The 25882-nt window shown below is 40.1% G+C and overlaps 1 protein-coding gene across 3 annotated transcripts in view; it reads left to right on the forward strand.

The window, feature by feature from the left end:
• The window catches only part of Sphkap (SPHK1 interactor, AKAP domain containing), a 147406-nt gene that overhangs the window by 89346 nt on the left and 32178 nt on the right, over positions 1-25882 (forward strand). For all 3 annotated transcript variants that reach the window (XM_057755652.1, XM_057755665.1, XM_057755658.1), the window contains 3 exons: positions 15522-15581; positions 18002-18136; positions 25240-25495. In XM_057755652.1, the coding sequence (XP_057611635.1) occupies positions 15522-15581; positions 18002-18136; positions 25240-25495 (451 nt within the window). The remainder of the gene's footprint in view (positions 1-15521; positions 15582-18001; positions 18137-25239; positions 25496-25882) is intronic.

A 25882-nucleotide genomic window follows, 5' to 3' on the forward strand; every position in this document is an offset into this window, starting at 1 on the left:
GGTGTCATCTTCACAGATGTCAATGTCCCTTTTCTATAGGCTCCTTGCAGAGGGTATGGCTTTATGGTTCCCACTCCTATAACCTTGACCATAGGGTTTCACACTGTGGTGCCTTAGTTTCTTGGAAATAATGAGATGTGTCTAACAAGCAATGAAATTATTATAAGAGTGTTTTTTCCAGGCCTGGCTTGGTATCCATGAGTTTCTATCAGTTTTGCTCAGTATTTAATGGAACTGAGTTTATCAATGACCAATTAATTATCTACAGTAGTTTTCTCCTGCATTATATTAGTATACTGTCTTTCATTAAAAGTCTCTTATATCATCAAAAAGTCATTTATGAAATTTAAAAATATATGAAGAATATAGTAAGTTTGTATATCTAAAATAACTTCCATATTGTATGAATTTTAGTCTTCTGGTAGAAAGATAAAAGGGAAGGGGATGTCATTATTTCTGAGGTGAAAAAACATTTACACCTCTGAGTAACATCCTTTACAGCTAATAAAACTATCAGATAGTTAGGAAAATAAACAAATTGTGATTGCTAGCTTGAAATTAAAGTTTGTCCTAGGACTCATTTGTAGCTGGTGAAAGTAGTTTAGGCTGCAGGCCAACCTCTCGGTTTTGGTTCAGGAGCCACAGGGACACTGAGATGTGGAGAGGATGATCTAACAAAAGAGCATGGAAGTCACAGTTTCCAAAATGCTAATGTAACACAGTCTGATACTATATGAAGAAGATCCATGTAAACCCTTGAGTGATTTGGAGGTGTTAATGAAGAAAAATGAGCATGTTCTAAAATCAAGCGGATGCTTCAAGAAATTGATTCTAAGCAGAAAACCTTAAGACTGAATGCCCAAGCTCCTGTTGTCTTAGTTTGTTCCCCTCCTTTGATTCACATTATCTACCTGGTGGTTGCTCATGTCTCTCCGGTGCTGACTTCCACCAGCCAGAATGGCACAGGAGTTCATGTTCATTTTATACTTACTAAAGCCCAGTACTCCAAATAATGGTTCTTTCGCACTTAATGCAAGCATCCAGAACCAATCAACTCAGGATTCTTTTCATTCTTCCTTCAATTAAATTCACTTCTTAGCCCAGCAGTGGTGGCGCACGCCTTTAATCCCTGCACTCAGGAGGCAGAGATAGGTGGATCTGTGTGAGTTTGAGGCCAGCCTGGTCTACAGAGTGAGTTCCTGGACAGGTTACAAAGCTATAGAGAAACCCTGTCTGGGGAAAAAAATCACTTCTTAAAATTATATTTTACCAATTCTTCAAAAATATCATACATGTACACAATATGTTTTGATCACAGTCACATTCACTCTTTCCCCTCCAACTCCTCCTGGAACCCATACCTATTCTTTAACCTACTGAGGCCAAATACTGCAGGCAGTGAGATAAAAATGTGGGTGGGAGTAGGGCCAACTGCTGGAGCAGGGGCATTTTGTCACTAACCTGAAACGTTAGCAAACAAGACATGAATTAGTATCCAGAGTGAATATACAAAGGAAGATCAATGTCTAGATTTATTCCCATGGCAGAGCCTCCAGACTGGAGCCATGAGCTCTGTATTGAGTAACAAGCCAAAGAAATTAATTTGGTCCATTAATTTTAAATAAGGTATATACTTATGTACTTAAAATCATTGGAACTTTAGAGAATTTTAGACACCTCTTCCACTCTGCCCATTGCATTGACTTTTCAGATCCCACTTTTAAAATTTTCTTTCATTTGTGCATGTGTGATCTATGCATGTGTGTGTATATATGTGTGTGTACAGGTATGCTCATTCCCATGAAAGAGCAAAGACTTACGTTAAGAGTGACTTTTTTCAGCTATTTTCCGTGTTATTAATTAATTTGTTATTTTGAGACAAGGTCTCACTGAACCTGAAGCTTGTAATTTCAGTGAAGTAGCTAGCCAGTAAGAAACTAGAATTCTCCTATCTCCAACCTCAAATTATTCAGTTACAGGGCAGCACCATATGTTCCTGACTTTTACATGAATGCCAAGAATTGGGATTCAGGTCTCATGCTTGTGTAGCAAGTACTTTACCCCCAGAGCCATCTCCTGGGAGCATCAGAATGGCCTTTACATTTCTAGTTCAGTTCTTCCTTAGATGTTGAAAACTCTGCCCCTCAGTACCCTCCTCTGTGGGTACAACACCCATGCCATTCTGTGTTTGTTACGAGGGTAGAGTGAACTGAGGCACAAGGAGTGAGCTCAGGTACATGGTAAAGCTTATCACTACCATTGCTACAGTTACTGACGTTCTAATACAGTGATGAGCCAGACCCATCCAAGAATCCCATGATTCTTTGTACCCCTCGCAACACATGACAGAGAGCTTTATTTGCATTTCTGCTAAATATTAGTCTCTATTAGTTAGACATAATTGACTGTTTAGTCTCTACAGGAGCTTCTAAATAAATGTCTGCTCTATTTTAAATTCCATGTCAATAGGGGGTGGGGATGATAAAGAACTGGGGAGGGGTAAGGCTGGAGAGGACTCAGCAATGAAGAGCACTGGCCATTCTTATGGAGAGGGCCTGGATTCAGTTCTCAGCACCCACATGGCAGCTTACAACCATCTCTAACTCCAGGTCCAGGGGATCCAGTACCTTGTCTGGCCTCCTAGGATACTGTGTGCATGAAGTGCACAAACATACATGCAGGAAACACACAATAAATAAATAAATAAATAAATAAATAAATAAATAAATAAATATTTTTGAAAGGTAAGGATGGACTAATAAACCCATATTTTCAGATCTATACTTAGATTCTATTTTTCATAGGAAAAAAAGAGAACTCCTTGCTGTCCCTCTCTCTCCTTGCTCTGTTATGATAGACTTTGCCTTTCCTGGCTAGTCTTCTATGCCACACATGGAAGAGAGTTCTTCTGTGAACTTCATGAAGCTTCTTCTATGCCTTACACCATGACTACAGCTCTGTCCCTGGCAGAAATCGACCCAGAAAACATCTACAAGCACACAGTTTCTAGCATGAATTCAATAGGAGTGAGGCATGTTATGGCCACTCTGAGAATAGTTAAGGATCTTATTTCTAGTTAGATGTGAATACATCACACAACCTAGCAAGATAACAAACATGTACTTACGTCAAAAAGAAGTTCATGCTTAAACAAAAATCTTAAATTATGACTATTTAAATGAGTAAATAGATTATCAAATTAAAGGCACACTTGGCTGAAAGCGCAATAACATATCCCTTAAAGGATGTTAAGAGGAGCGTAGAGCATGAGGAACTACAAGAATCAGCCCTGAAGAAGTCAGAATGCTGCTCAGAGTCTTCTCTGATAAGAGGGGCACAGGCAAGCAGGCCCATCAGCAACATTAAAGATGCAGGAGGAAGAAGATGCTGAGCATGTTTGTGGTTCGTGATTGGTATGAATTTGCTGGAATTTCAAGTGCCGACAAACACAGAACATTCCAATATCAGTGATTACCTTGACTGAAGACAGCAAGCATTAGCTACATAACACAACATTCTGTATTCAGGGTAAAGAGAAGATCCTTAAATTTTTTCTTTTACAGAAACCAGCATTAGCTGACCATCCACTGTCTGCCCTCTGTGTACCCTGGCCATTCTTCCTTCCACTTTCAGGAACACAGAATTATTCTACTCTCTTGTCTCAAAGCCTAATGGATGACATTTATCACCTACCTGAACTCCTCCATGCCTTGATGACTTTCCAACCATCCTTTTGTCTCACCTGCAACACCTGCCAGTCTTTGTTCAAACCCCGTTCCCCTGACACACTTTCAGTCTAGAGTCTCCTGGTCCATGCTCCTGAAGAAAACATCTGTCTTTGTCATTGATTTCACAGTTACTGATGTCATAGGCATTCACATATCCCCCTATAAAAAGCAATAAAACAACGTGTAAAATTTAAATTTCCAAAAGTCATGCTAGAGTTTGAAGAGATGGCCCTTGCCTGATTCTTGAGTAGCTTTCGAGGACTTGTTGCTTACCTAATAACAATAGTTCATGACATATTATTTTGTTGGAAAGAAACACAAGTCTTACATAGGCAAAGGACTGTTTGATGTTGATTTTCTAAAGCAAGGCTTTAAGTATGTTTTCATAGTACTCACTTAAGCTATTCTAATTATTATAAATATTATATATTATAAATGCTTCTAAAGAATATTAGAACATCAGGAGAGTGCTATGGTCGTCAAGTAGCAATAGAAGGGACTCAGAGCTTCAGTTCTGTTAGGTGAATGCCAGACTAGTGAGACACACATTGAACACTTCAGAACATTTCTCCTGTGTACAGACGAACATTAAAAAAGGAAGTGCAAGATGAATCCTGTTCAGTTCCTACTTTTAGCCACGTCTCCTTAACTATGCAGTAGCAACTAAGAATATACCATTGAGCTGGCATTTGAAGATATCTGATACACCTTTCTCAGTCCTTCGAACAAGGCAGAGTGCCTGTTTTAACATAAGCAATCCTCTTTCCAACACTGACATCACCCAAGAGTTTCTCAGAAACACTATTATGCCAAGTCAATTCATCTATAAGCATGAATATGTATTCACACATCCATTTGCGGAAAAAAAGCACAGAAGGCATATGTAATGTAAAAGAAGTCTACCAACTCATGCTTCAAACTCTGTCAGTGCTCCTAAACCAGCTTTCACTTATTGCATTTCTTACTGTATTCTTTTTTCCTCTGTTGGTCTGCAATTGCTGCGTTATCTACTTAGTCATTATACACATGGAAATTAAGGAATTTAAGGTGTCAGTTCCTGAAAGCTTAGAGTTTAATGGTCATTTATGAAAAAAGCAGTTACTTCCCAACACTTAGTCTATTAGTGTGTTTAAGAAAAAAATCTAATGAGGTCTACAAATACACACTTAGGGAACAGTAATTTGGAAAACCTCCTTGGATTAAAACCTTCATTGGTAAAACTAGAGAGGCCAAACAGAATTGTTCTCAGCAGCCAAATAAATAGGACAGAGATCCACTTTCCGGTGCCCTTGATCAATACAGTCGATCCATGCCCTTTTCTCTATTCACAGTTAACCTTGGGGTCTGCCTTCTCAAAGTCTCCCCATGCCCTTATTCCCAGCAACCCAAGGTGTGCATTTAGGGACTGCGTTTGAGTTTTCATTTCCATCCATTTTAGCTACTTTAATGTCAGCTTCACTCACACACTGAAAATGTACAACTTTAGCTAATAACTACAAAACTTTTCAGAAAATTGTAATCTAGAAGTTGTGTGGATGTTCAAAATATAAGAGTTGTGAGTTAGATTCAAGTTTAAATATTTCACCTGGCATTGGGTAGGAATTTTATGTTCTGGTTATGAACCCTTCAGAACTAGCAAAGGGCATATTACCCATTGTATTCTAAGGTCCTGGCCATCTAAGAAGAAACAGTTCCACATATTTCTACCCCACCCTACTCATACACAGGTCCCATGTACAAGAAATGATTATTCCTGTGAAACGTGCTAGTGATGGCTGTGGCTTTCTGAAGCTTGTTTTCCTCACAGTAGGCAAACTGGAAGGCTGAGTCTGTGTGCCTGTGGGTGGGGGGATTTACTCAGCCCAGAGCCTTGTAAGCATCATACAAGCCTAGCTACATTCCAAGGCTGTGGAAGATGGTGGTGGGGGTGGTGGTATTTAGAGACAGAGGCACATTAGACAGCTTGAGTTGGTCTTCATCATACCGCTATGTAGCCTAGGATAGAGTATAGGGAGTGCAGGGGGTCACCATCATGCCTGGCAAGAAATCATCTTGAACAAAAATAACTGGTATTTTGTTGCAGAATATAAGGCCGCTCAACATCATCCAGGTGTCTATGTTAATTCATTTACTTAATAATTGATTGGCTTTTCTTAATATGCACTAGCCTAGAGCATGACTCAAGAGTTAAGAAAACCTATCAAACCTCTTTGCATGGTAGTAGCCTAAATAACCTCTAGGGAGGAAAATATGAGCAAAGTGGAGCTAGATCTATCACATGCTTTTTTTTCTTTACAAGTAAAGCTTCCAGGTACATCCAGTTACCAGTAAGATTTGATTCACTACTTCCCACATTGTCCTTGGGTATCCTTTGTTAAGACCATACCTTTCAGTAGGAAGAGATACCAAGAGTCTCACAGCCAAGCTGAGGATTACACAATACAAAGATCATCTTATGTTTCCCAAATTCTTTCCCAAAAAGTTTTGATAAATAAGTGTTCCCTTGAAAAGAAATCAAGTCTCTAAGAATGAACATGTAAAATGGATAGTTCTTTACAATGAAATATTATTCTGCAGTAAAATCTAATGAACTACTGATACACTCTCGGTGCAGTTGAACTAAAAGACATTATGCTAACCAATCATAATAAAGCCACATATTGTGTATTTGCATTGACATTAAATGTCTAGGATAGACAACTCTGTGAAAGACATAAAATAGTTGTGTAGCTGCTTATTATTGTGGAAAGAATATGTGAAAAATGACATTTGGCTGCCAATTAATAATGTCTTCTGAGGATAAAAAACAATATATCAAAGCCAATGGAAGATGCCTTGTGCTTTGATCTGCTCTCTGCTATGAGACACGGTCCTTCAGTGAACCAACCTTACCAATTTGGCTAGGTCAGCGGGCAAGAAAACTCGCTGGATCTGTCCATTTCCTTCTTACACTTCTAGGGTTGTAGAGACAAGCAGCCATGTCTGGCTTTTTGTAGGTGGGTGCTTGGTATTTGAACTCGGGTCTTCATGCCTGAAGAGCAAATTCTCTTAACAGAGCCATGTCCTTCATCCTCTCTTACCACTTTATTTGTATATGCACAGAGCAAAATTTTCAAGCAGATCTCCTAAAATCCCTTCTCAAAAAATATTTTTAAGCTACAAGTAAAACTGATTTTATGTATGGTTAGTTGAAATATCTGTTTTTTAATTGTCTATAGCTTCTAATGTGTGTCTCATCGCAAACTGCTCAAATACCTCTTCCAAAAACATTTCAAATACATTTTTAAAACTTAGACAATAAAAGGAGGCAGGGAAGTTTGACAGCCTTGAGTGTAAATACAGCTTTCATTTTGTTATGATTGCCACAATTATGTTGAAGCAATAACTGTATAGAAATACAATATTGTCCCAAAGAGTCAAGTGTGTCCCAGAATGGCTGACAATATGACAGCATGCCGACACTGATGGAAAAGCGTTCCTTTTAGTGTCATCAGCCTAAACTACTAATCAGAAAAAAAATGTGACATTTTAAGAAGATAAATTGGAACCAGGGTCCTGCATCTAGCAGACATCTTTTGCTTGCAGGAAGAAGACAGACAGTTTTTTTTTTTTTCTTTGAAAGCATTGTAGGGATCAGCGTTTTGATACTGTCAAATTAGGGGATCTTGTCATAGCTGCCATGGGCAGATGGTTACATTATTCAAAGCAGCTGAAAGGAGCTGGTTGTCTTCAAAAATAAACCCTAAGTATATGTTTGATCATAAACAACATTCAAATGTCTAAATTGTAAAGACAATTTGACATCCTGCTTTTATTGAACTGTTCATAAGAACCAACTCTATATGAATAAAGGTTTTAGCTGACTTCAAGAAACATGGAAACATTATTAGCAGAGAAAGTCAAAGATGCTGTCTCCTGGCTAAAATCCCTGGTGTCATCTAGCTTTCTGCCAGAGATTGCTCATGCTGGATACACAGCAGAGTGGTTTCTGCTTACTGTTTCATTTCCCTGTCTGAATAGTCCAAAATGTTGGCTGGAATTAATGCAAAACAACCTAAAACTCTTCATATACAATGTATTATTTAATACTGACTGCCATCACCAGTTCTTCTTATGTGTTCCCAATTAAATCCCAAGTTCAAATTTTTAACCTGCTATGACATTACTGGTTTCATCTGACTTCATCTGTAAAATACATTTACCTCATAAAAGTTGTCATGATCTGTAGTCCAATTAAATATCTCATAGCACATTGTTTGATGTTAGTGCCCACAAGTATTATACAGTAAGTGTACAGCAGGCAGACCTACTAGACGAATCCATGGGAAGTGTATACGTACACATCCACATGGAGAACCCGTGTCAGGAGAGTTGTGGGAACACTTGGGTTTTGAAAAAGTCACAGGCAAATCTGTAAAAACCTTGGGAAGCCCTGATTCCTCCCTTCAAAATGGGATTCATTCCCAAAATACATCAGCAGTGTAACTTCTGCCTGAGCAAAGAAATGACCTTTCTATTCCCCCACAACATGAGGCCTTAGAGCCATAACATTCACTCTTTGTTCTAACAGTCAATTTTATATAGAGTCAATCCCCCCAAATTATACCTCCTGCCAGACCACATAGGAATTTCAAAAGGATAGGAAGACACTGCCCTCGCCAGACAGACAGGTCTGGGTGTGGGTGAGTCCAGGATACAGAGACATTTAGTAACTTTATCTAATGATTTGGAATGTCAGGTATTTCCCCTCAGAAGCTGGTTTTTTCCTGGGTGGTGTCACCCCCTTTCTGGAGTGCTGCTTTGCTTTGTCAGATGTACCTGCCCTTTTTGTGATTTCGATATGCATATTATCATTGTTTTGTCCATGGAATTTTTTTAAACCATGTCTGTAAAAACTCAAAACCTGGTGGAGATTGAAACGTTTCTGCACCCGATAAACCTCTCTGCTGACACAATAATCCAAATCACGCCAAATCGAACTGAATTAAGAAAAAAACAGGTTTAATCGATAACAACACTCCCAGGTGGCCTTCCATCCCCCCGGAGATGAGACCAGGAAGGACAACCGGAAAACCACTTGCTTGTTCTCTGGGGAGCAATTTAAATACCCTGTGAAAGTGGTCTTGAGCATCTCTGGGGAAGAATCACCATTTGACAGGCTTTCTCAGAGGTGAAGTCTGGACTGAGGCAACCACCAGGGGAGGGTTTGGGGATGGAACTTCCACCTAAACATCCCAGACACTTTGGGTATAGGGGCACCAGCTCAAGTCTAAGTACTTCCTGAAGGCATGGGGGAACATGGGAGAGGGGAGAGTTGGGAGTTGGTGGGTTTATGTTCAGCGGGAAATGTGACTGGAGAGGCCTCTGGTTAACTGCCATCCTGGAGACCTTAGGCATCTGTTCCTTGAGGGAGATGAGAAGGCACGTATCAAGGGGAAAAATAGTTATTATCAGCCTTACGAATGTGGCTAGCCATAAGGGTCATTAACTGCCAGAAAGAATGGGACAGAGAAGTGCCCTAGTTGTATAGGGGAGGCAAGGGTGAATGAGTGAGGCACAAGAGCAGATATGCCCTTTAAAACCAGATTTTAGTTGCTGGGTAGGTGTCCATTTGAGCCTGGAGAGGTAGTACCAATGGTGAAGTTTTAAGAACTAGTGTAGATGCTGGTGATATTTGGAGAGCCCTTTATAAGGTGGTCTTGACTCAGGCAAAAGGAGTGACCTGTAAAATATGCTAAAAAATGGGTGTTATAACAGGCTCTGGAGACTGTTTTTACCAGACCAGATTTCTTGACAGCAGCAGAACTTTTCCCAGGAACCTGCAGGTATTTGTAAGACAGCTAGAACAGATTTACATCTTGGTGTCAAAACAAAAGACTGTGGCTTTAGGTTAAAAGGCATGAACATTTTAGAAGACAATTAAAGGAAATTGAAAACTCTGAACCTCTGAAAATACATCTAAAACCTGTTAATTTTGGACTATGAGCCAGGTTTTTGCTTGCTGTAACGAATCTTTGTTAGACCCTGTGGGGTACTGAGACTGGTACACAAGGCCCCGGATAGTTTGAGTCACCTCTTAATGTCACCTCTTTCTCACATCAGGTTTATCAGGTTTTCACTGCACACACACACACACACACACACACACACACACAACTACATACTTAACACACACAAAAAAAATCACAGGCATAGCTATGAGCCTATAATCCCATTTCTGAGGCTGGAACAGAATTAAGGTGTGGGAGGGTCAGGATCAAGGTTCTCACTGGACACCAGCATAACTGAAAATACTGGAAAGAAAGGTAAGTTCCAGGTTCATTAAAAGACCCTGTTTCAATGGGAAAGGCATACAAAAACAGGAAAAATCAATATTACGTTCACTGTTCATGCACACACATACACACATGTACAATATAATTGAGATTGCTTGCCTGAATTCACAATAAGAAACAGCATATTGTCTATGAACATTCATAGTTTTTCCATATATATAAAAACAACTTTGAAGAATATTCTGCTTGGAATTTTTAGAGAGATCAGATCATAGCATGAGATCATTTCCTTGCTGACATTTATTCCTTCAATTTCTGTACTAACACCGACAAGTACACAAGGACAAGTTAAGAGACAATGGAACGGCTTGTGAATACAACCTTCAGAGTCCAACCACAGAGGCAGCACTGCTGAACATGCTCAGGGTGGGCAGGATCTGATCTCCCTAGGGACGATGAGTTTCCATCTGCTTCAGCCAATTGCAAGCAGCATATATAACAAAGAACCTGCACAGACACAAGCAAATGCATTTTACATGAAGAGAAAGGAGCTAGAGTTCCAAGAAAAACATTACTGCTTTTACTATCTCCTCATTGCCAATTATTGTTCTCGTATAGTTTCTTGTTTGCTTTGCCTGTGTCTTACCAAATCTTCACCTGCAGAAAGGTGAAGCTAGTCTAAGTACTTTACGCCATTGCCAGCTGCTAGATTAATATGCCTCCAGTTAATTCTCCTTTGAGGTGTCTACCATTTTTCTCTGTCATTGTTACTCTGCTGAGGCCACTTTAGTTGATCACATAAATCAGGAGAGTTGACTGGCATGGTTTCTGCCCCCTGTGGTCTACTTTCCACTTGAGAGAGTCTTCCATTTCCTCCATTAATCCATTCACACTGGGCCAGAAGATTGCTTAGCAGTTAAGAACACTTGCTGCCCTTTCAAGGGAGCAGAGTTTAGTCTTCATCACCCACATACAGTTCAAAATAGCCTGAAAATCCAAGAGCAGATGATTCAACACCCTACTCTGGCTTCCAGGGGCACCCAAACTCTCAGTTGTACACACATAGACACACATACACACAAATACAACAATAAATCATTTTAAAAGAAAGAATTTACTAAGCATCTACCAAGTGACAAACCTGAGCTTGTGATAAGAACTGGAAACACAGCTGAGGAACAGTTCCCAGTTCCGGATAAAGAACCACGGAAGATAGACCATATTCAATGAAACAGAAATTCTGTAAACACAACCAGCTTTTGCCAGATCCTTCCTGGGCTCACACAGCGTACTTGGGTTTGCTCACTGAGGTATTTTGCTAAGAATTCTGTAGCATCTGATCAAGTAAGGAGCTGAGTCAGCAAGGAAGTTGTGCATCTGTTGTCCACTAGCTGGTATCTCCTGCAACTCCAGCTCCCCGACCCCATTCCTGCTGCAAAGTGTTCTCCAGCCTGTAAAACCGGAGCACAAAAAAACCCTTGACTTTCCTAGTTTATTCACACAGAACTAGTCTAACAATGCCCTCCATGGAACTTTATTTTACCTTCTCCTTAGCAAAAGTTCCCACCGCAAGCTCCAAGCTGCCAGTTGGGAAATATCCAGCGCTCTCTCAGCACTTAGGATGCAATGAGTGCAGCAGGAAATGTGGGTTTCCTCTTTCACTCAACTCCTTTAAAATGCCAAATGACGCCTGGAGTTTCCACTATGTCAGAAGAAAGGACTTCTGCGCAGAAGTCCTCTTTCTTTGGGCTTCACCCCTCTGAAATCTCCTCCCCTTGAGCTGAATACAAAGCCTCTTGCCAGATCATTGTTCAGTGGATGTAAATCATGGAAAGATGGCCCATTCATTATATGAACTTTCCCCTTTTGCTCACCTCTGTAGTGATATTTCATTTGTATTTTAATAAATAAAGCTTGCCTGATGATCGGAGAGTAAAACAGCTGCACTGGCCAGCCTTACAGACCAGGCAGTGGTGGCACACACCTTTAATCCCAGTAACCACACTAGTTTGCCATGGAAACCGGGTGGTAGTGGTGCATGCCTTTAATCCCAGCACTAGAGGAATAAAAGACAGGAGGAGACAGCTCTCAGACACAGTCTCATTCTGAGATTCCTGGAGGCAGAATTGTCATTTCGGACAGAGGTAGATGTAAGAGCCAATGGCTGACTGTTTCGCTTTTCTGACCTTCAGGTTGAACCCCAATATCTGTCTCTGGGTTTTTATTAATCATGCCACACACCTGGGATAGCATTTGTGACTGGCCCTATGCTTCTAGCTTCCTTCTCCCATCAACACCGCCCTTCCTTCACCTTTGCCTCATCTTATAATGTTGCTCATCATTTTAACGACATGTTCTCCTTCCAGATACCTAACCCTATGAAAACAAGAAAAGCACCTTGTGTTGTCTGCCTTCTGTGCACAGAAGCCAAAACCCATATACCTCAGAGAGGATGAGTACTTGGTCTCTCAAAGCTTGCTACTCCATCCCTACCATTTTTCAGCTCTTCTATATAGAGATTTGTAGTCTTACTTAGGGGACAGCATGAATGGCTGACTGGATCCCAAGGAAAAAATCCTGAAATCACAGGGAGTTAGATTTGCAAACAGCAGTCCAGTCACACGGGCCATTTCCCCAGGGAGTAGAAAACTGTAAAACCACCACGGGTGCACCTGCAAAGTGCTTTGAAAAGGCAGAGGTTCTACTTCCAAGGTCTTCCTGGACTAGGGACAAGAAACATTCGCAAATGATTTGTGAGGTCTGGCACTAGAAAAATTGAATGGTGTTATAGTTAGGATATACACTCTATGTGGCTTTGGGACATTCCATATACATTTAAAGTATTGCTAGCCACCTTCAAGAAGGAATGGCTCTCAAGGATATTCTTACCATAGAACGGGACAACTCAACAGAAAGCCGTGACATGATGGAGTCAGATCAGAGATCATATTCATGTTGGTACATACTCCATTTCTCAATACTCCAAGCATAAGACTGAAGTGAGCAGAGCTTGCATATGTAAAATTTCTCAACCATCAGCATGAAAAACATAAAAACAAAATGGTTTTTCAGTGACATTCAGTAAACCCAAAGTCCTCTCTGGTAAGGAATTTACACAGTACCATAACATCAATACTTATAAATGAATTATGTATTTTTCTCATTTTCATTAAAATCTCACAACAATTATTTCAAGTTCTTATGTTTATAAAGCACAAAATCATAATATTCCTATAAAGTAGTAAAACTGTAATAACTCAGGCATGAAAGGAACTGTGTGACAGCTCCCCACTAAAATGGAAATTAAGCTAAAAAACAGAGATTTTATAAATAAGAATTTGAGTAGCTGAAAAATATTCACTAGACCATATGAAAACAAGACTGGGGTATGTCTTTACTCTTCATGGAGAAGATACTTTTCTAAAACTGCTGCCAAATTAAAGAGGTGATTAAAGACTATTCCAGCTATTATTTGGTCTGAGGATTTGAACTCAAGCTTGTATTACAAGCTGTGTGCCCACTAAACCATCTTCCCTGTACCTACATTTTACTGATAATTTATTTACAAAAAAATTTATTTTTATATCTAATAATGTCTTATTATTCTTTTATTGAATAAATTTTCCCTTGACAATGTATATATATATATATATGTGAAGTATATATGTGTGTACATATATACAAATATATACATATATGTGTGTATATATAATGTGTGTGTTTATATATTATATATTAGGCCCTAAAATCCTTATTCAATATCCTACCACAAAGATACAGAAACAAAAGTATTCCATGCCAGATTTAAGCAGGTTGTTGACATACATCAGCAAAATGTCATATCACAACCCACAGTACATGAACGAGTTTGTCTTTTTATAACTGAAGTTTGTATTGGAGGGCAGATAATCACTATCGTAGATAGCTTTTGTTGGTCTCTGTTCTGCCTTTTCCCACTGTGATACTTGATAATGAGAATTTTGTGATGTATAAAGGAAAGGTAATGGCCTTTTTAAAGGTGAGTGGAGAATCATCAAATTAACTCAGCATCTGCAGTGCTGATAGTGCGTTATTAAACCCCTGAGCACTAATGGATATTGAACCAATTTTCCAAGGTCAAAGTTCCAATTACTGTGTGAATCCTCAAATGGTTCTAGATCGTGAAGCTTTTCTGACTTCCATCTACTGTGCATGCAATGCATTATCTGCAAAGGGACGCATGACCCATGACTCCCAACTTTCCATTTAGAGTGTCCTGAGGAACAGAGTTTGAATGAAAATGAAGGAGCATTTTATGGCCTTATCTCATTCTGATACCAATGAGCTGAATCAACAAGTATCTACTATACCATATGACAATGCAGGGATCATGCGAACCTGTAAAGCTTGGGGAAATCTCTCGTCTGGAAACTGAGCAGTGGTAGTCTGTTCCATGCTGGTTTCTAAGGCTTTCTCTTGTCGACCAATGTTTGTTTGTTTGTTTGTTTTTATCTCAAAAGGAAAAGAGTGGATTCTGAGAAACCCTGACCTTGTACCAACCAACTGAGATCAGAAGGCTCCACAGATCTGCACGCATCTAATAAGATCACACATCTTACCAAAATTCTAAAGATGTTCTCTATTTGACACATTCAAATCACGGAATGAAGAATAAAAACATTTCAAAAATTTTGAGGGATATAAAACCTCATTTCTGTCCTATCATTTGATATCATCATTCTATGATTTTATTTTTAGCACTTCTTCTCCCAGGCTGGGCTACAATCAACTCTTTCTCTGACACTGGGTTTTCTCTCCAAGCACTATGCCTGTTGTCTATGGACATCCTCCTCGCTCCCTGCCTGACAGAACCTTTCTAACTTTCCTAAACCAAATTTATTTTCTGGAAACTTTTCCTTAATCCTTTCTTCAACCCCACCACAGTGTTCATAATATTTACCTATCTGTATGATATGCTGGAAATTAGAAATTTTAATTTGAATAAGTTATTTTGATGCTGTTTGAAATGCATATTTATTAATGCACCCATTATTTTAAACTACCTGATTTAGACATTTATCTAAGATGAACAACTAAGGAACAATCTTAATAAAACTAGGTAAATTAAAATAAACTCAGTACTCAGGCAGTGAGAACCCGCTACCACACATTGTGCTGGGAGAAATGTAGAAAATTACTCATGATTTATAAGCTCTTTACTTTGTTTCTTTCATTTTCTTTTCTATTTCATGGGATTCGATAATAACATAAACCTCAAGATTATTCTGTGACTCACGCAAAACCAGGAATTGTTTGACTATGTTGGTCAATGAAAGGAAGGCATTTGCCATAACAATTGAGATCTGTGAGAAGGGGGCTGGAAATCTTTGTAGAGCCCCAAACCGAAGTGATGGTCTCTATGTCAAGCTACATAAAATCCCTAAGACTTGAAAACTTTCTACAGCTATATTTTAGAAACTTTTTTATAACGGGATGCGTAGATTCTTCATATAATTGATGGTTTTGCTTTCTTTTTCAGGTCTGCTTTGTGAATCTAGATGTGAACAAGGATGCCTGCAGCACAGAGAACCTGCAACAGGTACCACATGGACCTGGAGCCCTCCAGGAGCCTGTGATGAAGGCTGGACTCTGTCTATGATGTAGAAGCGTAGACGGTTTCATCACTGCCCGTTTCCTTGACCTTGCGCTGCACCTGTTACCTGTTGTAATATGGAGCGGCGGGGCTGCGTCCCCGGTACCCGGCCGCCCGCATGGCTTATGTCCCAAAATAATTACATGGAAACTGTATTTTTTTAATCACTGCCTGGCCCATTAGCTCCAGCCTCTTATTGGCTAGCTCTTACATATTGATCTAACCCATTTTTAATATTTTGTGTAGTACCACGAGCTGGCTTACCAGAAAAGATCTTAACCTGCGTCTGTCTGGAGTGGGAAAATTATGGCGACTCCTTACTCGGCTTCTTTCTCCCAGCATCCTGTTCTGTCTACTCCGCCTACCTAATTTTCTGTCCTCTTAAAGGGCTAAGGCTGTTTCTTTATTTAACCAATAAAATTAACTCCTCCATCAGTTACCCCGTTACATACACACACAGACACAGACACACAGAGACACAGACACACACACACACATTTGAAAGTCACTTTTCCCTGCCTGCAAAAGTGTGCCTCCCCTTGCCTGTCAGCATCCTAAAGTGACTATTCTGTCCTTGCTTCACTTTCACACCACAGTCTGGCATGCCTTTTCCTAGGTTTCTTATAATTCGGGTGAAGGTAGCCAGCCCTTTCCCCTGGCTCCCAGGATTACTTCTTTCCCATTCTTTTCATTAAATCTTGCCCAAATCTTATCTCAACTGTGTTTTCATTGTCTTACCCACACCATGAGCTTGAATATTTTGCACCTCATGGCAGTCAACTTCCCCAGGCCCATTCAAGGTTGAGAACTGATGTAACTGCATTAAGTTCTTGAACGTCTGTCTGTTCAGTTCTTTCGAGGCTGAGCATGCCTGTGGTACAACGAAAGGACTTAAGTAATGTCACAATTTGTCACTACATGCCCAACACTGAGAGGCTTGACCTCCTTTGATAAAACAGCATGATTGCAGTTGGATTATCACACAACAATATACACATGCTTCATTTAATTTACACTAGGCATGTAGTGATTGAGGACCCAGTCATGGTCTATGCAGAACCTGAGATTACTCAGTGCTCCTATATTTTTCCTTGGCATAATTAAATTAAGTTATTCACAGGTGTTACGCACTACAAACTTTCACCAGATTCCAAATATTGTTCCCTGGATAGTTATAGAGGTTTCACAGAAAATCGTGCATGTAGCTTTGTTCAATGGAGTTAGTATGTAGAGTCTTTCAGAGAGAGGACAGAGAGGGCAGAAGCAGATTCCCATCATAGTGACTGTGTTTCCATAATTTATAGAATGACTTAAGAGAATTTCCAGCTATGGATTCTCTTACACAGATGATATGATTTGTGCAACTTACCATTTTCTAGGCCATAGGCTATATGAAAGTAATTATGGCATCTCATTCACATAGGAATCTGGTATAGATTAAATGGAATAGGATGTCCCATATACAGCCTTTACCAAACTGCTTAGAACGTAGGCAAAGCAAAATCAGTATTGGATATGATTTTTTTATGATTGAGTTTATTGGAACAGAAGATTGCTAGCAAGAGGAAAAAAAATAAACTAGTGTTTATTCCTATTGTGTAATAGGAATTGCCAAACGTTCACTTTGGAAAATTTGAAGCCAGAGGTTTTATTTCAAGTTTAAATGCTCTATTCTTCTTATCTAATTTGAAACAGTTTCTTTTCTAGATTTCAAGGATTTTAATATTTTTATATTTTGAGCTTATAATATAATTACATCATCATTTCCTACTTTCCTTCTCTTCCCTCAGTTCCTCCCATGCACATCTGCCTGTTTTCATTCAAATTCATGCTCTTACTTGATTGGTGGTGAGAGAGAGAGAGAGTGTGTGTGTGTGTGTGTGTGTGTGTGTGTGTGTGTGTGTGTGTGTGATGTTTTCAGAGATGACTATTTGGTATTAGATAGTTGTATTTTTGCCTGGGAAGACTATTTATCCTGCTCTCAGCATCCCTTGGCTGCCTGCAGTCCTTTGCCCAGGGTTGAGGCCTCCTGAACTTTCTCCCTTCCGTGTCAGCACATATATCGGTGCCATCCTTGTTCAGGTCAGGTTTAGACAGCCATGTTGGTGGCACTTCATAGGTTTAGCTTCTCTGGCATTTCTAGGAGAAATAATCTCACAGCAAACTTCTTGTTCCTCTTCCTACCACAGTCTTTCTGCCTGACTCTTCTACAATGATCCCTGTCTTAGGAGCAGGAGTTGTGTTGCAAGGAACTATAGACTAAGCAGCTAATATATCTATACTCTAACTAATAAATAATTTTTGTAGATGGAACAGTTTGGGGGTATAAAAGAATCCTCTAAACTAACAAAGTCTTACCCCCACAGAAACTGCTCAATGTCTCACCAGACCTTCCAAAACTCATCAACTCCATGAATGTCCAACAGCCGAAAGAAAATGAAATTGTCCTCCTCAGTGGATTAGCCTCTGGAAACCTCCAGGCAGATTTTGACGTTTCACAGGTAAGGTGCATCGTTCTCAATCAACTAGTCACTTCGTGATAAACGTTTCTCTAGTCAGATAGATATGACCCCAAACAGATGCTGTGTGTGAGCTTTAGTGGAAGAGCCCACGGTGACTCTGTATTTGATACTGGCCTTTATCCCGGTGTCTCCCATACAGCACCACTCAGAGGTTGATGGGTTTTTTTCCTCTGCATCAATTCTCAGATCCTCAGGGTTGTTTCACTGGGACTTGAGCAGATCCTGGGTTATTTCACTTTCTGTTCTACAAGGCCTCGCTAAATATTCAAAATCAGAATCTTCTCCCCTTTTAGGAACAAACCCAGAATTCTAGTATGCATCATCTGATTATCATATCATCCTATAGCATCATTCTTCTGGGGCCTATTTGCCCTTTAAGAAATATCAAATTATCGAAGCTTCCAAGTCGAGAATGTGGCTTCTGGGATGGAAATGAAGTATGCTGGCCCCAAGGAGTAAAATTCCACAAGAAAGAATGTCATTAAAAATAAAGTAGGAATAGAAGTATTATATTCTCTGATAGATTCTTCTTTGTTGCTGTTGTCTAAACCATCACAACACTAGTTTGAGGAATGCATTTAAAGCTTCTTAGTCAATTTGAAGTACACACAAGGTACGCTGTAACAATATATTCACTGGTTCCAAAGAAGTGAGCATTTGCTGTGCACCAAAATATCAGAATTCTGGAAAGTCAGCCTTTATTCTTCCTTGACTCGAGAGACTTAGGGCAGATCTCTATCTAATCTGTTGGAATTTTCTGACTGAAGCATCAATATAATAATACTTTTCATTATCTGGATTTCTGGAAGGTGGGTATCGAGAAATGGCTCTAAGTTGTAAGTGTCCTTTATATTGAGCAAAACAGTGATGATCAGAAAAAAATTTCAAGTCTGAAGTTTGTAAGTATTTTTGCAATGCTTACAGGCCTGTATTTCCTCTGCCTCTATGTCCAGGAATGATCTGCTACTGACTTAAAGATTTTTATCTAGAAAAAAGTTTCTTAATATCATAAAGTAAACTCCAACTAGTTCTGGAAGTCAAAACTTAAGTGGAGAGCAAGCACTATTTACCAGCCCTTGGCCTGACCACATATCTATCTGCACATTTGTGCAATCCTTTTCACTAATAAAACAAGAATCCCATAATATACAATAATTTACATCTTGTCAGCCAAGAGAAAGAATCTTCCTGAACAGCCAAGAGTTGAGATTTGAACCTGAAGGATTTGGGTATTTCTCAGCCTGAGTTTACCTATCTATGAAGGAGAATAAATTAGTTTCTACTTGGGGGCATCAACTTGAGAAATGAAATTTGTACAAAGCACCTTATTCAAAATGAATTTTAGTTTTGTTATAAAAAATAGAGCAAAATTCTAAGAAACCCAACATCCTATAAAAAAATTTAAGCTATTTTTTTTCTCTCAGGTATCCTCTAAAATATGAGTTGCTTTATATTAAAATTGCAACATTTTAATAATGACTTTTCAAACAATGTGATAAGTCAATCAATGAATAGGAAAACTTTACAGCTTAGTAATCGTATATTCTTATTTCTGAAGCTAATAACAACGCTTTTTAACTATAAATTTTCCATGAATTCAAATAAATTATTTGCTATGGCTTTAAATATACAGCAATTGAAAACTTTATTCCTATCTACTTTATAAAACTAGATCATTTATTTCCAGATGTGCTCAGCTGTAGCTAACATGAGCAATTTCTTGTATTAAAATCGGGAGGTACCATTTTCTTCTTGTGTATTCATGAAAGTTGATACTGACATTAATTGGGCCTGGCCTTAAACTGAACTTGGCAGATTTTGATTGACCTTATTTAGTATTATTAATTAAACATAACTAGAGGAACTGGAAAGAGAAAAAAACATAACTGAAAGTAGACTTAAGAATACTGAGAATGTATGGTTTCGTGTAACTAAGCAAACACAAATAATAGAAAAGATGAAAGGACTTGAACCATGTTGAACAGGACATGGATTTTTCCTAGAGCCTCTTTCCTGCTTTCTCTCTGTAGGTCCTGTTCATCAGATACAAGGAGACATTATTCTTTTTAGTTCAAGTTGACTACAGCTACCTTTTTAGCTTGTTCTCAAATGTCTCATTGAGTTCTTTTGTTTCTCATGTGTTATGTATTCATTTCTTAACCAGTCACTCTCATTTGCGGAATGTACTGTTCCGCTTGGCCAGGCAAGAGCCCACCAAGGCCAGCTGGACTGGGACTGAATAAGCATGGGTTGAAACTGGACTCTCTGAACATGGTGGACAATGAAGGCTGATGAGAAGCCAAGGACAATGGCACTAGGTTTCGATCCTAATACATGAACTGGCTTTGTGGGAGCTTAGCCTGTTTGGATGCTCACCTTCCTGGACCTAGATAGAAGTGGGAGGACCTTGGTCTTCCCGCAGGGCAGGGAATGCAGGGCAGGGAATTTGGACTGCTCTTCAGTTTCGAGAGGGAGGGGGAATGGAGTGGGGGGAGGAGAAGAGGAGTGGGGATAGGGGGAGGGAAGTGGGGGGAGGGGGCAATATTTGGGAGGAGCGGGAGGGAAATGGGAAACGGGGAGCAGGTGGAAATTTTAATTAAAAAAGAATTAAAAAAAAAAAGATTCACCCCTGGGATGCAGAGATGAGCTTCCTGTGGATTTCTCACACAGTAAATAAAGCAGAAAATTCTACCTCACAGAATATGAGGACAAAGTGGATAAATTATGGTCACCAAATGAGTAGAAACGTCCCATGGGATTGGTGAGAGTAGAGTTACCAATACCTCATTAAATATCACAGAGTAAAGAATGTTCGAAGTCAACCATGGTGGCAGGACACTCTAGTCTTCACTATCTGGGAGGCTGAGGTGGGAGGACCACTGGAGGCCAGGAGCTTGAGCCCCATCTGGTAAGAATTCCATGCCAAAGAGCAAAGTGTACACAGTTTGTGTATCCTTTTCCCTACAACCTATCAGTGCCTGTCTCTAGATCTCATACTTCCTTTTTATCACTCTCTCCATCACTTATTCTGTATCTCTTTACCTCTCAGCAGATTCCTAGGGCTCCCACAGCTACTACCTCATTTTACAGACACCACATCACCTGTTTTAGTGGGTCAGAAAAGTGGGAACATCATCAGCAATGAACTTCATCTTAGCCATCATAGCAAGTATCTACTTTTTAAAGATACTCTGTGACTGTCTGGTTTACACCTGTTAAAATCAGTGGTCTGCTAAACCACAAATAAGGATGTAGAAACAGGGATAAACTGTATTCTCGATTTAGCCACGGAAGTCTGAACAAGTCATCTTTAGGGCTGGCCTCACAATACACTCATGACATACTAATGGCTTGGTCATTACCAGGGTTTACAGTCGTGAACAAGTTAAGCATTTTGCATCTATGGAGCTACTTTACAGTTATTTGTGGAACCTTATTGTCTATGTGTATTATTAAATATATATAAGTACAAATCCAGCAGTCCCCATGCATGCATCTCAAACCACTAATGAACATGTACTATGGCCATCCAAGAAAAATAATAATAACAAAAGAACATTTCTTTTTTGTTTGTTTGTTTGTTTTTTAATTTTTTTTCATTCAAAAATTTCCACTTCCTCCCCTCCTCCCATTACCCTCCCGCTCCCCCACTTACTCTCCTCCCTCCTTCTCCCTCCTTAAGAGGGGGCAGGGAATCCTGGCCTGTGGGAAGTCCAAGGCCCTCCTGGCCACATCCAGGCCTAGGAAGCTTTGCATCCAAATAGACTAAGGTTCCAAAAAGCCAGTGCATGCAGTAGAAACAAGTCCCAGTGCCTTTATCAATGACTTCTCAGTCAGCCCCCAATGTCAGCCACATTCAGAGAGTCCGGTTTGATCACATGCTTGCTCAGTCCCTGTCTAGCTGGATTTGGTGAGCTCCCATTACAACAGGCACACTGTCTCAGTGGACGGACCAACCCCTCACGGGCCTGACTTCCTTGCTCATCTTCTTCCTCTTTTGCTCTTCAACTGGATCTTGGGAGCTCAGTCCATTGCTTTGATGAGGGTCTCTTTCTCTATCTCCATCCGTCACCAGATGAAGATTCTATGGTGATATTCGAGATGATCATCAGTGTGATAGTGGGGCAAGGCCAGTTCAGACACCCTCTCCTCTGCTGCCCGAGGACCTAGCTTGGGACATCCCCGTGGACACCTGGTATCCCCTCTACAGCCAAGTCTCTTGCCAACCCTAAAATGGCTCTCTTAATGTAGATATCTTCTTCCTTGCTCCTATATCTGCCTTTCCTCCACCTCCACCCTCCCACCTCCCCAAGGTCTCTCCAGTCTTTCCTTTCTCTCTTCTCTCAAAAACATTTCAATAGCCAGTTGTTAAATAAAATGTTAAAAAAAAATTAATTACTTTCTGTTCCTGTTTGATTTCTGGTGCTACAATAAACACCACGAACAAAAGCAATCATGGAGGATAGGGTTAAGGTTTTAGCTTACACATATAGGTAATAGTCGATCATTGAGGGACATTAAAGCAGGAGCTAAAGCAGAAACCACAGAGGAATGCTACTCACTGTCTCACATTCTTAGCTTTCTTATACAGTCCAAGTTCACCTGCCTAGGGATGGTGCCACCCATAGTGGGCTAGATCCTCTCTCAACAGTCATTGGTCAAGATGATCTCTCACCAATATGCTCACAGGCCAGTCTGACTGAGGCAGAGTTAACTTGGGGGTCCCTATTCCCAGTCTTGTGACTTAAGACTGAGTTGACAATAAGAGCTAACCGAGACACTTGGCTACAGAAGCAGATATGTTGAGAAGGTTACCATATGCAACAGTCCTGTCTACCCCTCTGGCTGTCCTCCCTGTGAGATGAGGATGTGATTAGCCACACATGCATGAGTTTGCCAAGGCCCAGGTGTAACCTTTCTTCTTTGCAAACTTCACAGAAGCCTTCTATGGATACTGGGTATTTCTTGTGGACCATGATTTAGTGTAACTGGGTCGAAGTCTGAAATTATGCATTTCAAAAGGGCATCCAGAAAAGGCCGAGACATCAAGTCTACATCCATCCCACACTTTAAACGCAAGGCTGTGTGCCACCATCTTTAAAAAGCAGTTCTGATCACAAATGTGCATAATTAAATTCTGTCCCTGCAAACTAGGAGCTCCTTAGCCCTTCTGTAAATGATTGATTTCTTTATTTTAAAATCATCTTTCCTACAATGACTCTAGTTACAATATTCAGCCAAAAATGGATACATGACACAGATAAGAAAACACTAAACTGCTTCTGGAAACAGCTTATGGGTGTCTATATGCCTGTATTCTTCTCCATGCTCTTGTGCTCCCCAGTAATAACCACACACCAGCATTATACAGATGAGCATTAGATTGAAACGTCTCTTTTGAAAAGTGATCATTTGGACATCAAATATTTATTTCCAAACATTTCTAATTCTACTTAAGGACTGAATTTCTCCCCTGTCCATTAACTCTTATATCCATTTGGAGATATTTCTCCTGAAATCTGCTGTAATTCTATATATTCTTGACATTATGAAAAATGAAATTATGGGGGCAGGGGCAGTAACTCAGTGGTAAAATGTTTGTTGTGGAGGCATGATGGCCTGTGTTCAGATCCCCAGCACTCAAGTAAAGGACACGTGTTTCAACGATATACCTATAATGTCAGTGCTGGGAGGTGTAGCTGTAGCAGTGGGCAGGTCCTAGAGTCTCATTGGCCCATCTAGGCAAAATGCAAAGCTCCAAGTTTAATAAGAGACTATGTCTCAAATGCTATGGAGGTGGGGAGTGACAGAAGATTACTAATTACACCCAATGTCAACCTCTAGCTTCCACATGTATGGGCTATGACAAGAGCACTGGCATTCCTGTGAACATATACATGTATATATGTATAATACATATATACACCCTCCGCCCACACATGCAGAGAATTGTGCACAATCTTTTATTGTTGTTGTTTTGGTTTACTGGGTATCTACTGAGGAGAAATGAAACATTTGCTGCTCTTTTAATGGAAAGAGCATGAGTAATGAAGATGAATCCTGAGGAACAACCAGGTGGTCCATGACTCTGAGCATGTCTGAGGCATGAGCCCATCACTCAGGCCCCTTTGTCACTGGCTGGGAAAGGAACGTGTGTTGTGCTGTAAAGCTCATCAGACCTCTCTTAGTGTGCATCTTTGTATTTCACGTTGGCTCCTTCAAGAGAGCAACACCAAAGTGAAGCCCGCATAGAGTTGAAAGGACACCTAACTCCATAGCCAAAACACTGACAGAGGCCTTATTGACTACTATCGAGATAATAAAGGATAACATTCTGAGAAAGGATCTCCATTTAACCAAGAGAGGCAGCCCAGAAGCCTAAGAACCCCTTCTATAAACTTTCAGCCAAGCTTCCTAACCCAAGCCTTAGCCTACTTCCTACCCCCAAGCACTTAGTCCAAGAAACATATTACTGTGATTTCTTTCCCATATGACTTGTAATTCTCTTTGTAAACCTCTCTCCAGTTTTATGACCAAGTAGTGTTTTATCCAAGGACCTGAGAACCATGCCTTAAAACCAGCTCCCCTCTCCCATTCTAGGAGAGAATGGGGTACTGCTATCTGTAGGCCACTGGCTCCCAAGTAGACAACATTTTACTTTTCTTTTGTGTAAAACCAATTAGCAAACACAACCAGCCTTAAATCCACATTGCTTTTTGTTTCCTCCCAGTGATGGTCTGGGTTCTGTGCTCACTCTGCTTGTTTCAATAAAGTTGAATGAAATCTTCCTTCCCTATTCAATTTTGAACAGTTTATTTTTCTGCTTTGATGAGGGAAATCTCAGCTATATGATACAGATAATTGTTTTCTTTTAAGGAAAGCTTTCTTCTAAATGCCCTGTTCCAAAATGCCGTATGATGCTTTTTTTTCAAACAGTTTATGGCAGAAGCTCTGAAGATATTTCCAATATTTTTAAGAGCCCTTCTCCTTTTCTCAGAAGAGCTTGGGAAAAAGAATAGTCACTGATAATCATCTTTTATTGCCGTTTTGGAGAAAGTGCCTTCTTTTCTGTCTGCTTTCAGTGCCCTTGGCTGCCTGATATCTGCTTGGTCCAGTGTGCAAGAGGAAACAGACCAAACAGTACCAACTGCATCATCTTTGAGATCAACAAGTTCTTAATTGGTCTGGAAGTGGTGCAGGAGCGCCAGCTCCACCAGGAGACCAGCGTCTTGAAGCTGGAGGATGACACAAACTGTTCTCTGTCTTCAATCGAGGAAGATTTCCTTACTGCCTCCGAGCACATGGAGGAGGACATGGAGGCGGAGGAATACAGGAGTGGTAAGATGTTACTGATAAAGCAAGCATGTCCCCCGACCCACACCATTGTCAGAGGGAGTCCAGCAAAAGTTTCAGGCCATGTCAATTTAGCTGATGCCTCACAGTCTCTACTTGGTCAGGTTTGATGAGACAAACAATATGAAGAGAACACTGGGGAGCATGCTGACTAATGTATTTAAGGCAGCTTAATGGCTGGATGCATGCTGGCTCCCAGAAGATGCCTTAGGGATGCTGGGGGAAATCTGTGTGCTCTAAAGAAAAACCTTTCCACCCGCCAAGAAGTTTCTTCCGAACAGGAAAGTTAGTTTCCCTGAAACTTCCAGAAATGCCAGCATTACCAAGAAAAACCAAGTTGGCCTGGCTTGGATTTGTATCCCAGAATTTCAC

This window comes from Chionomys nivalis, chromosome 2, assembly GCF_950005125.1.
Source record: "Chionomys nivalis chromosome 2, mChiNiv1.1, whole genome shotgun sequence".
NCBI lineage: Eukaryota > Metazoa > Chordata > Mammalia > Rodentia > Cricetidae > Chionomys > Chionomys nivalis.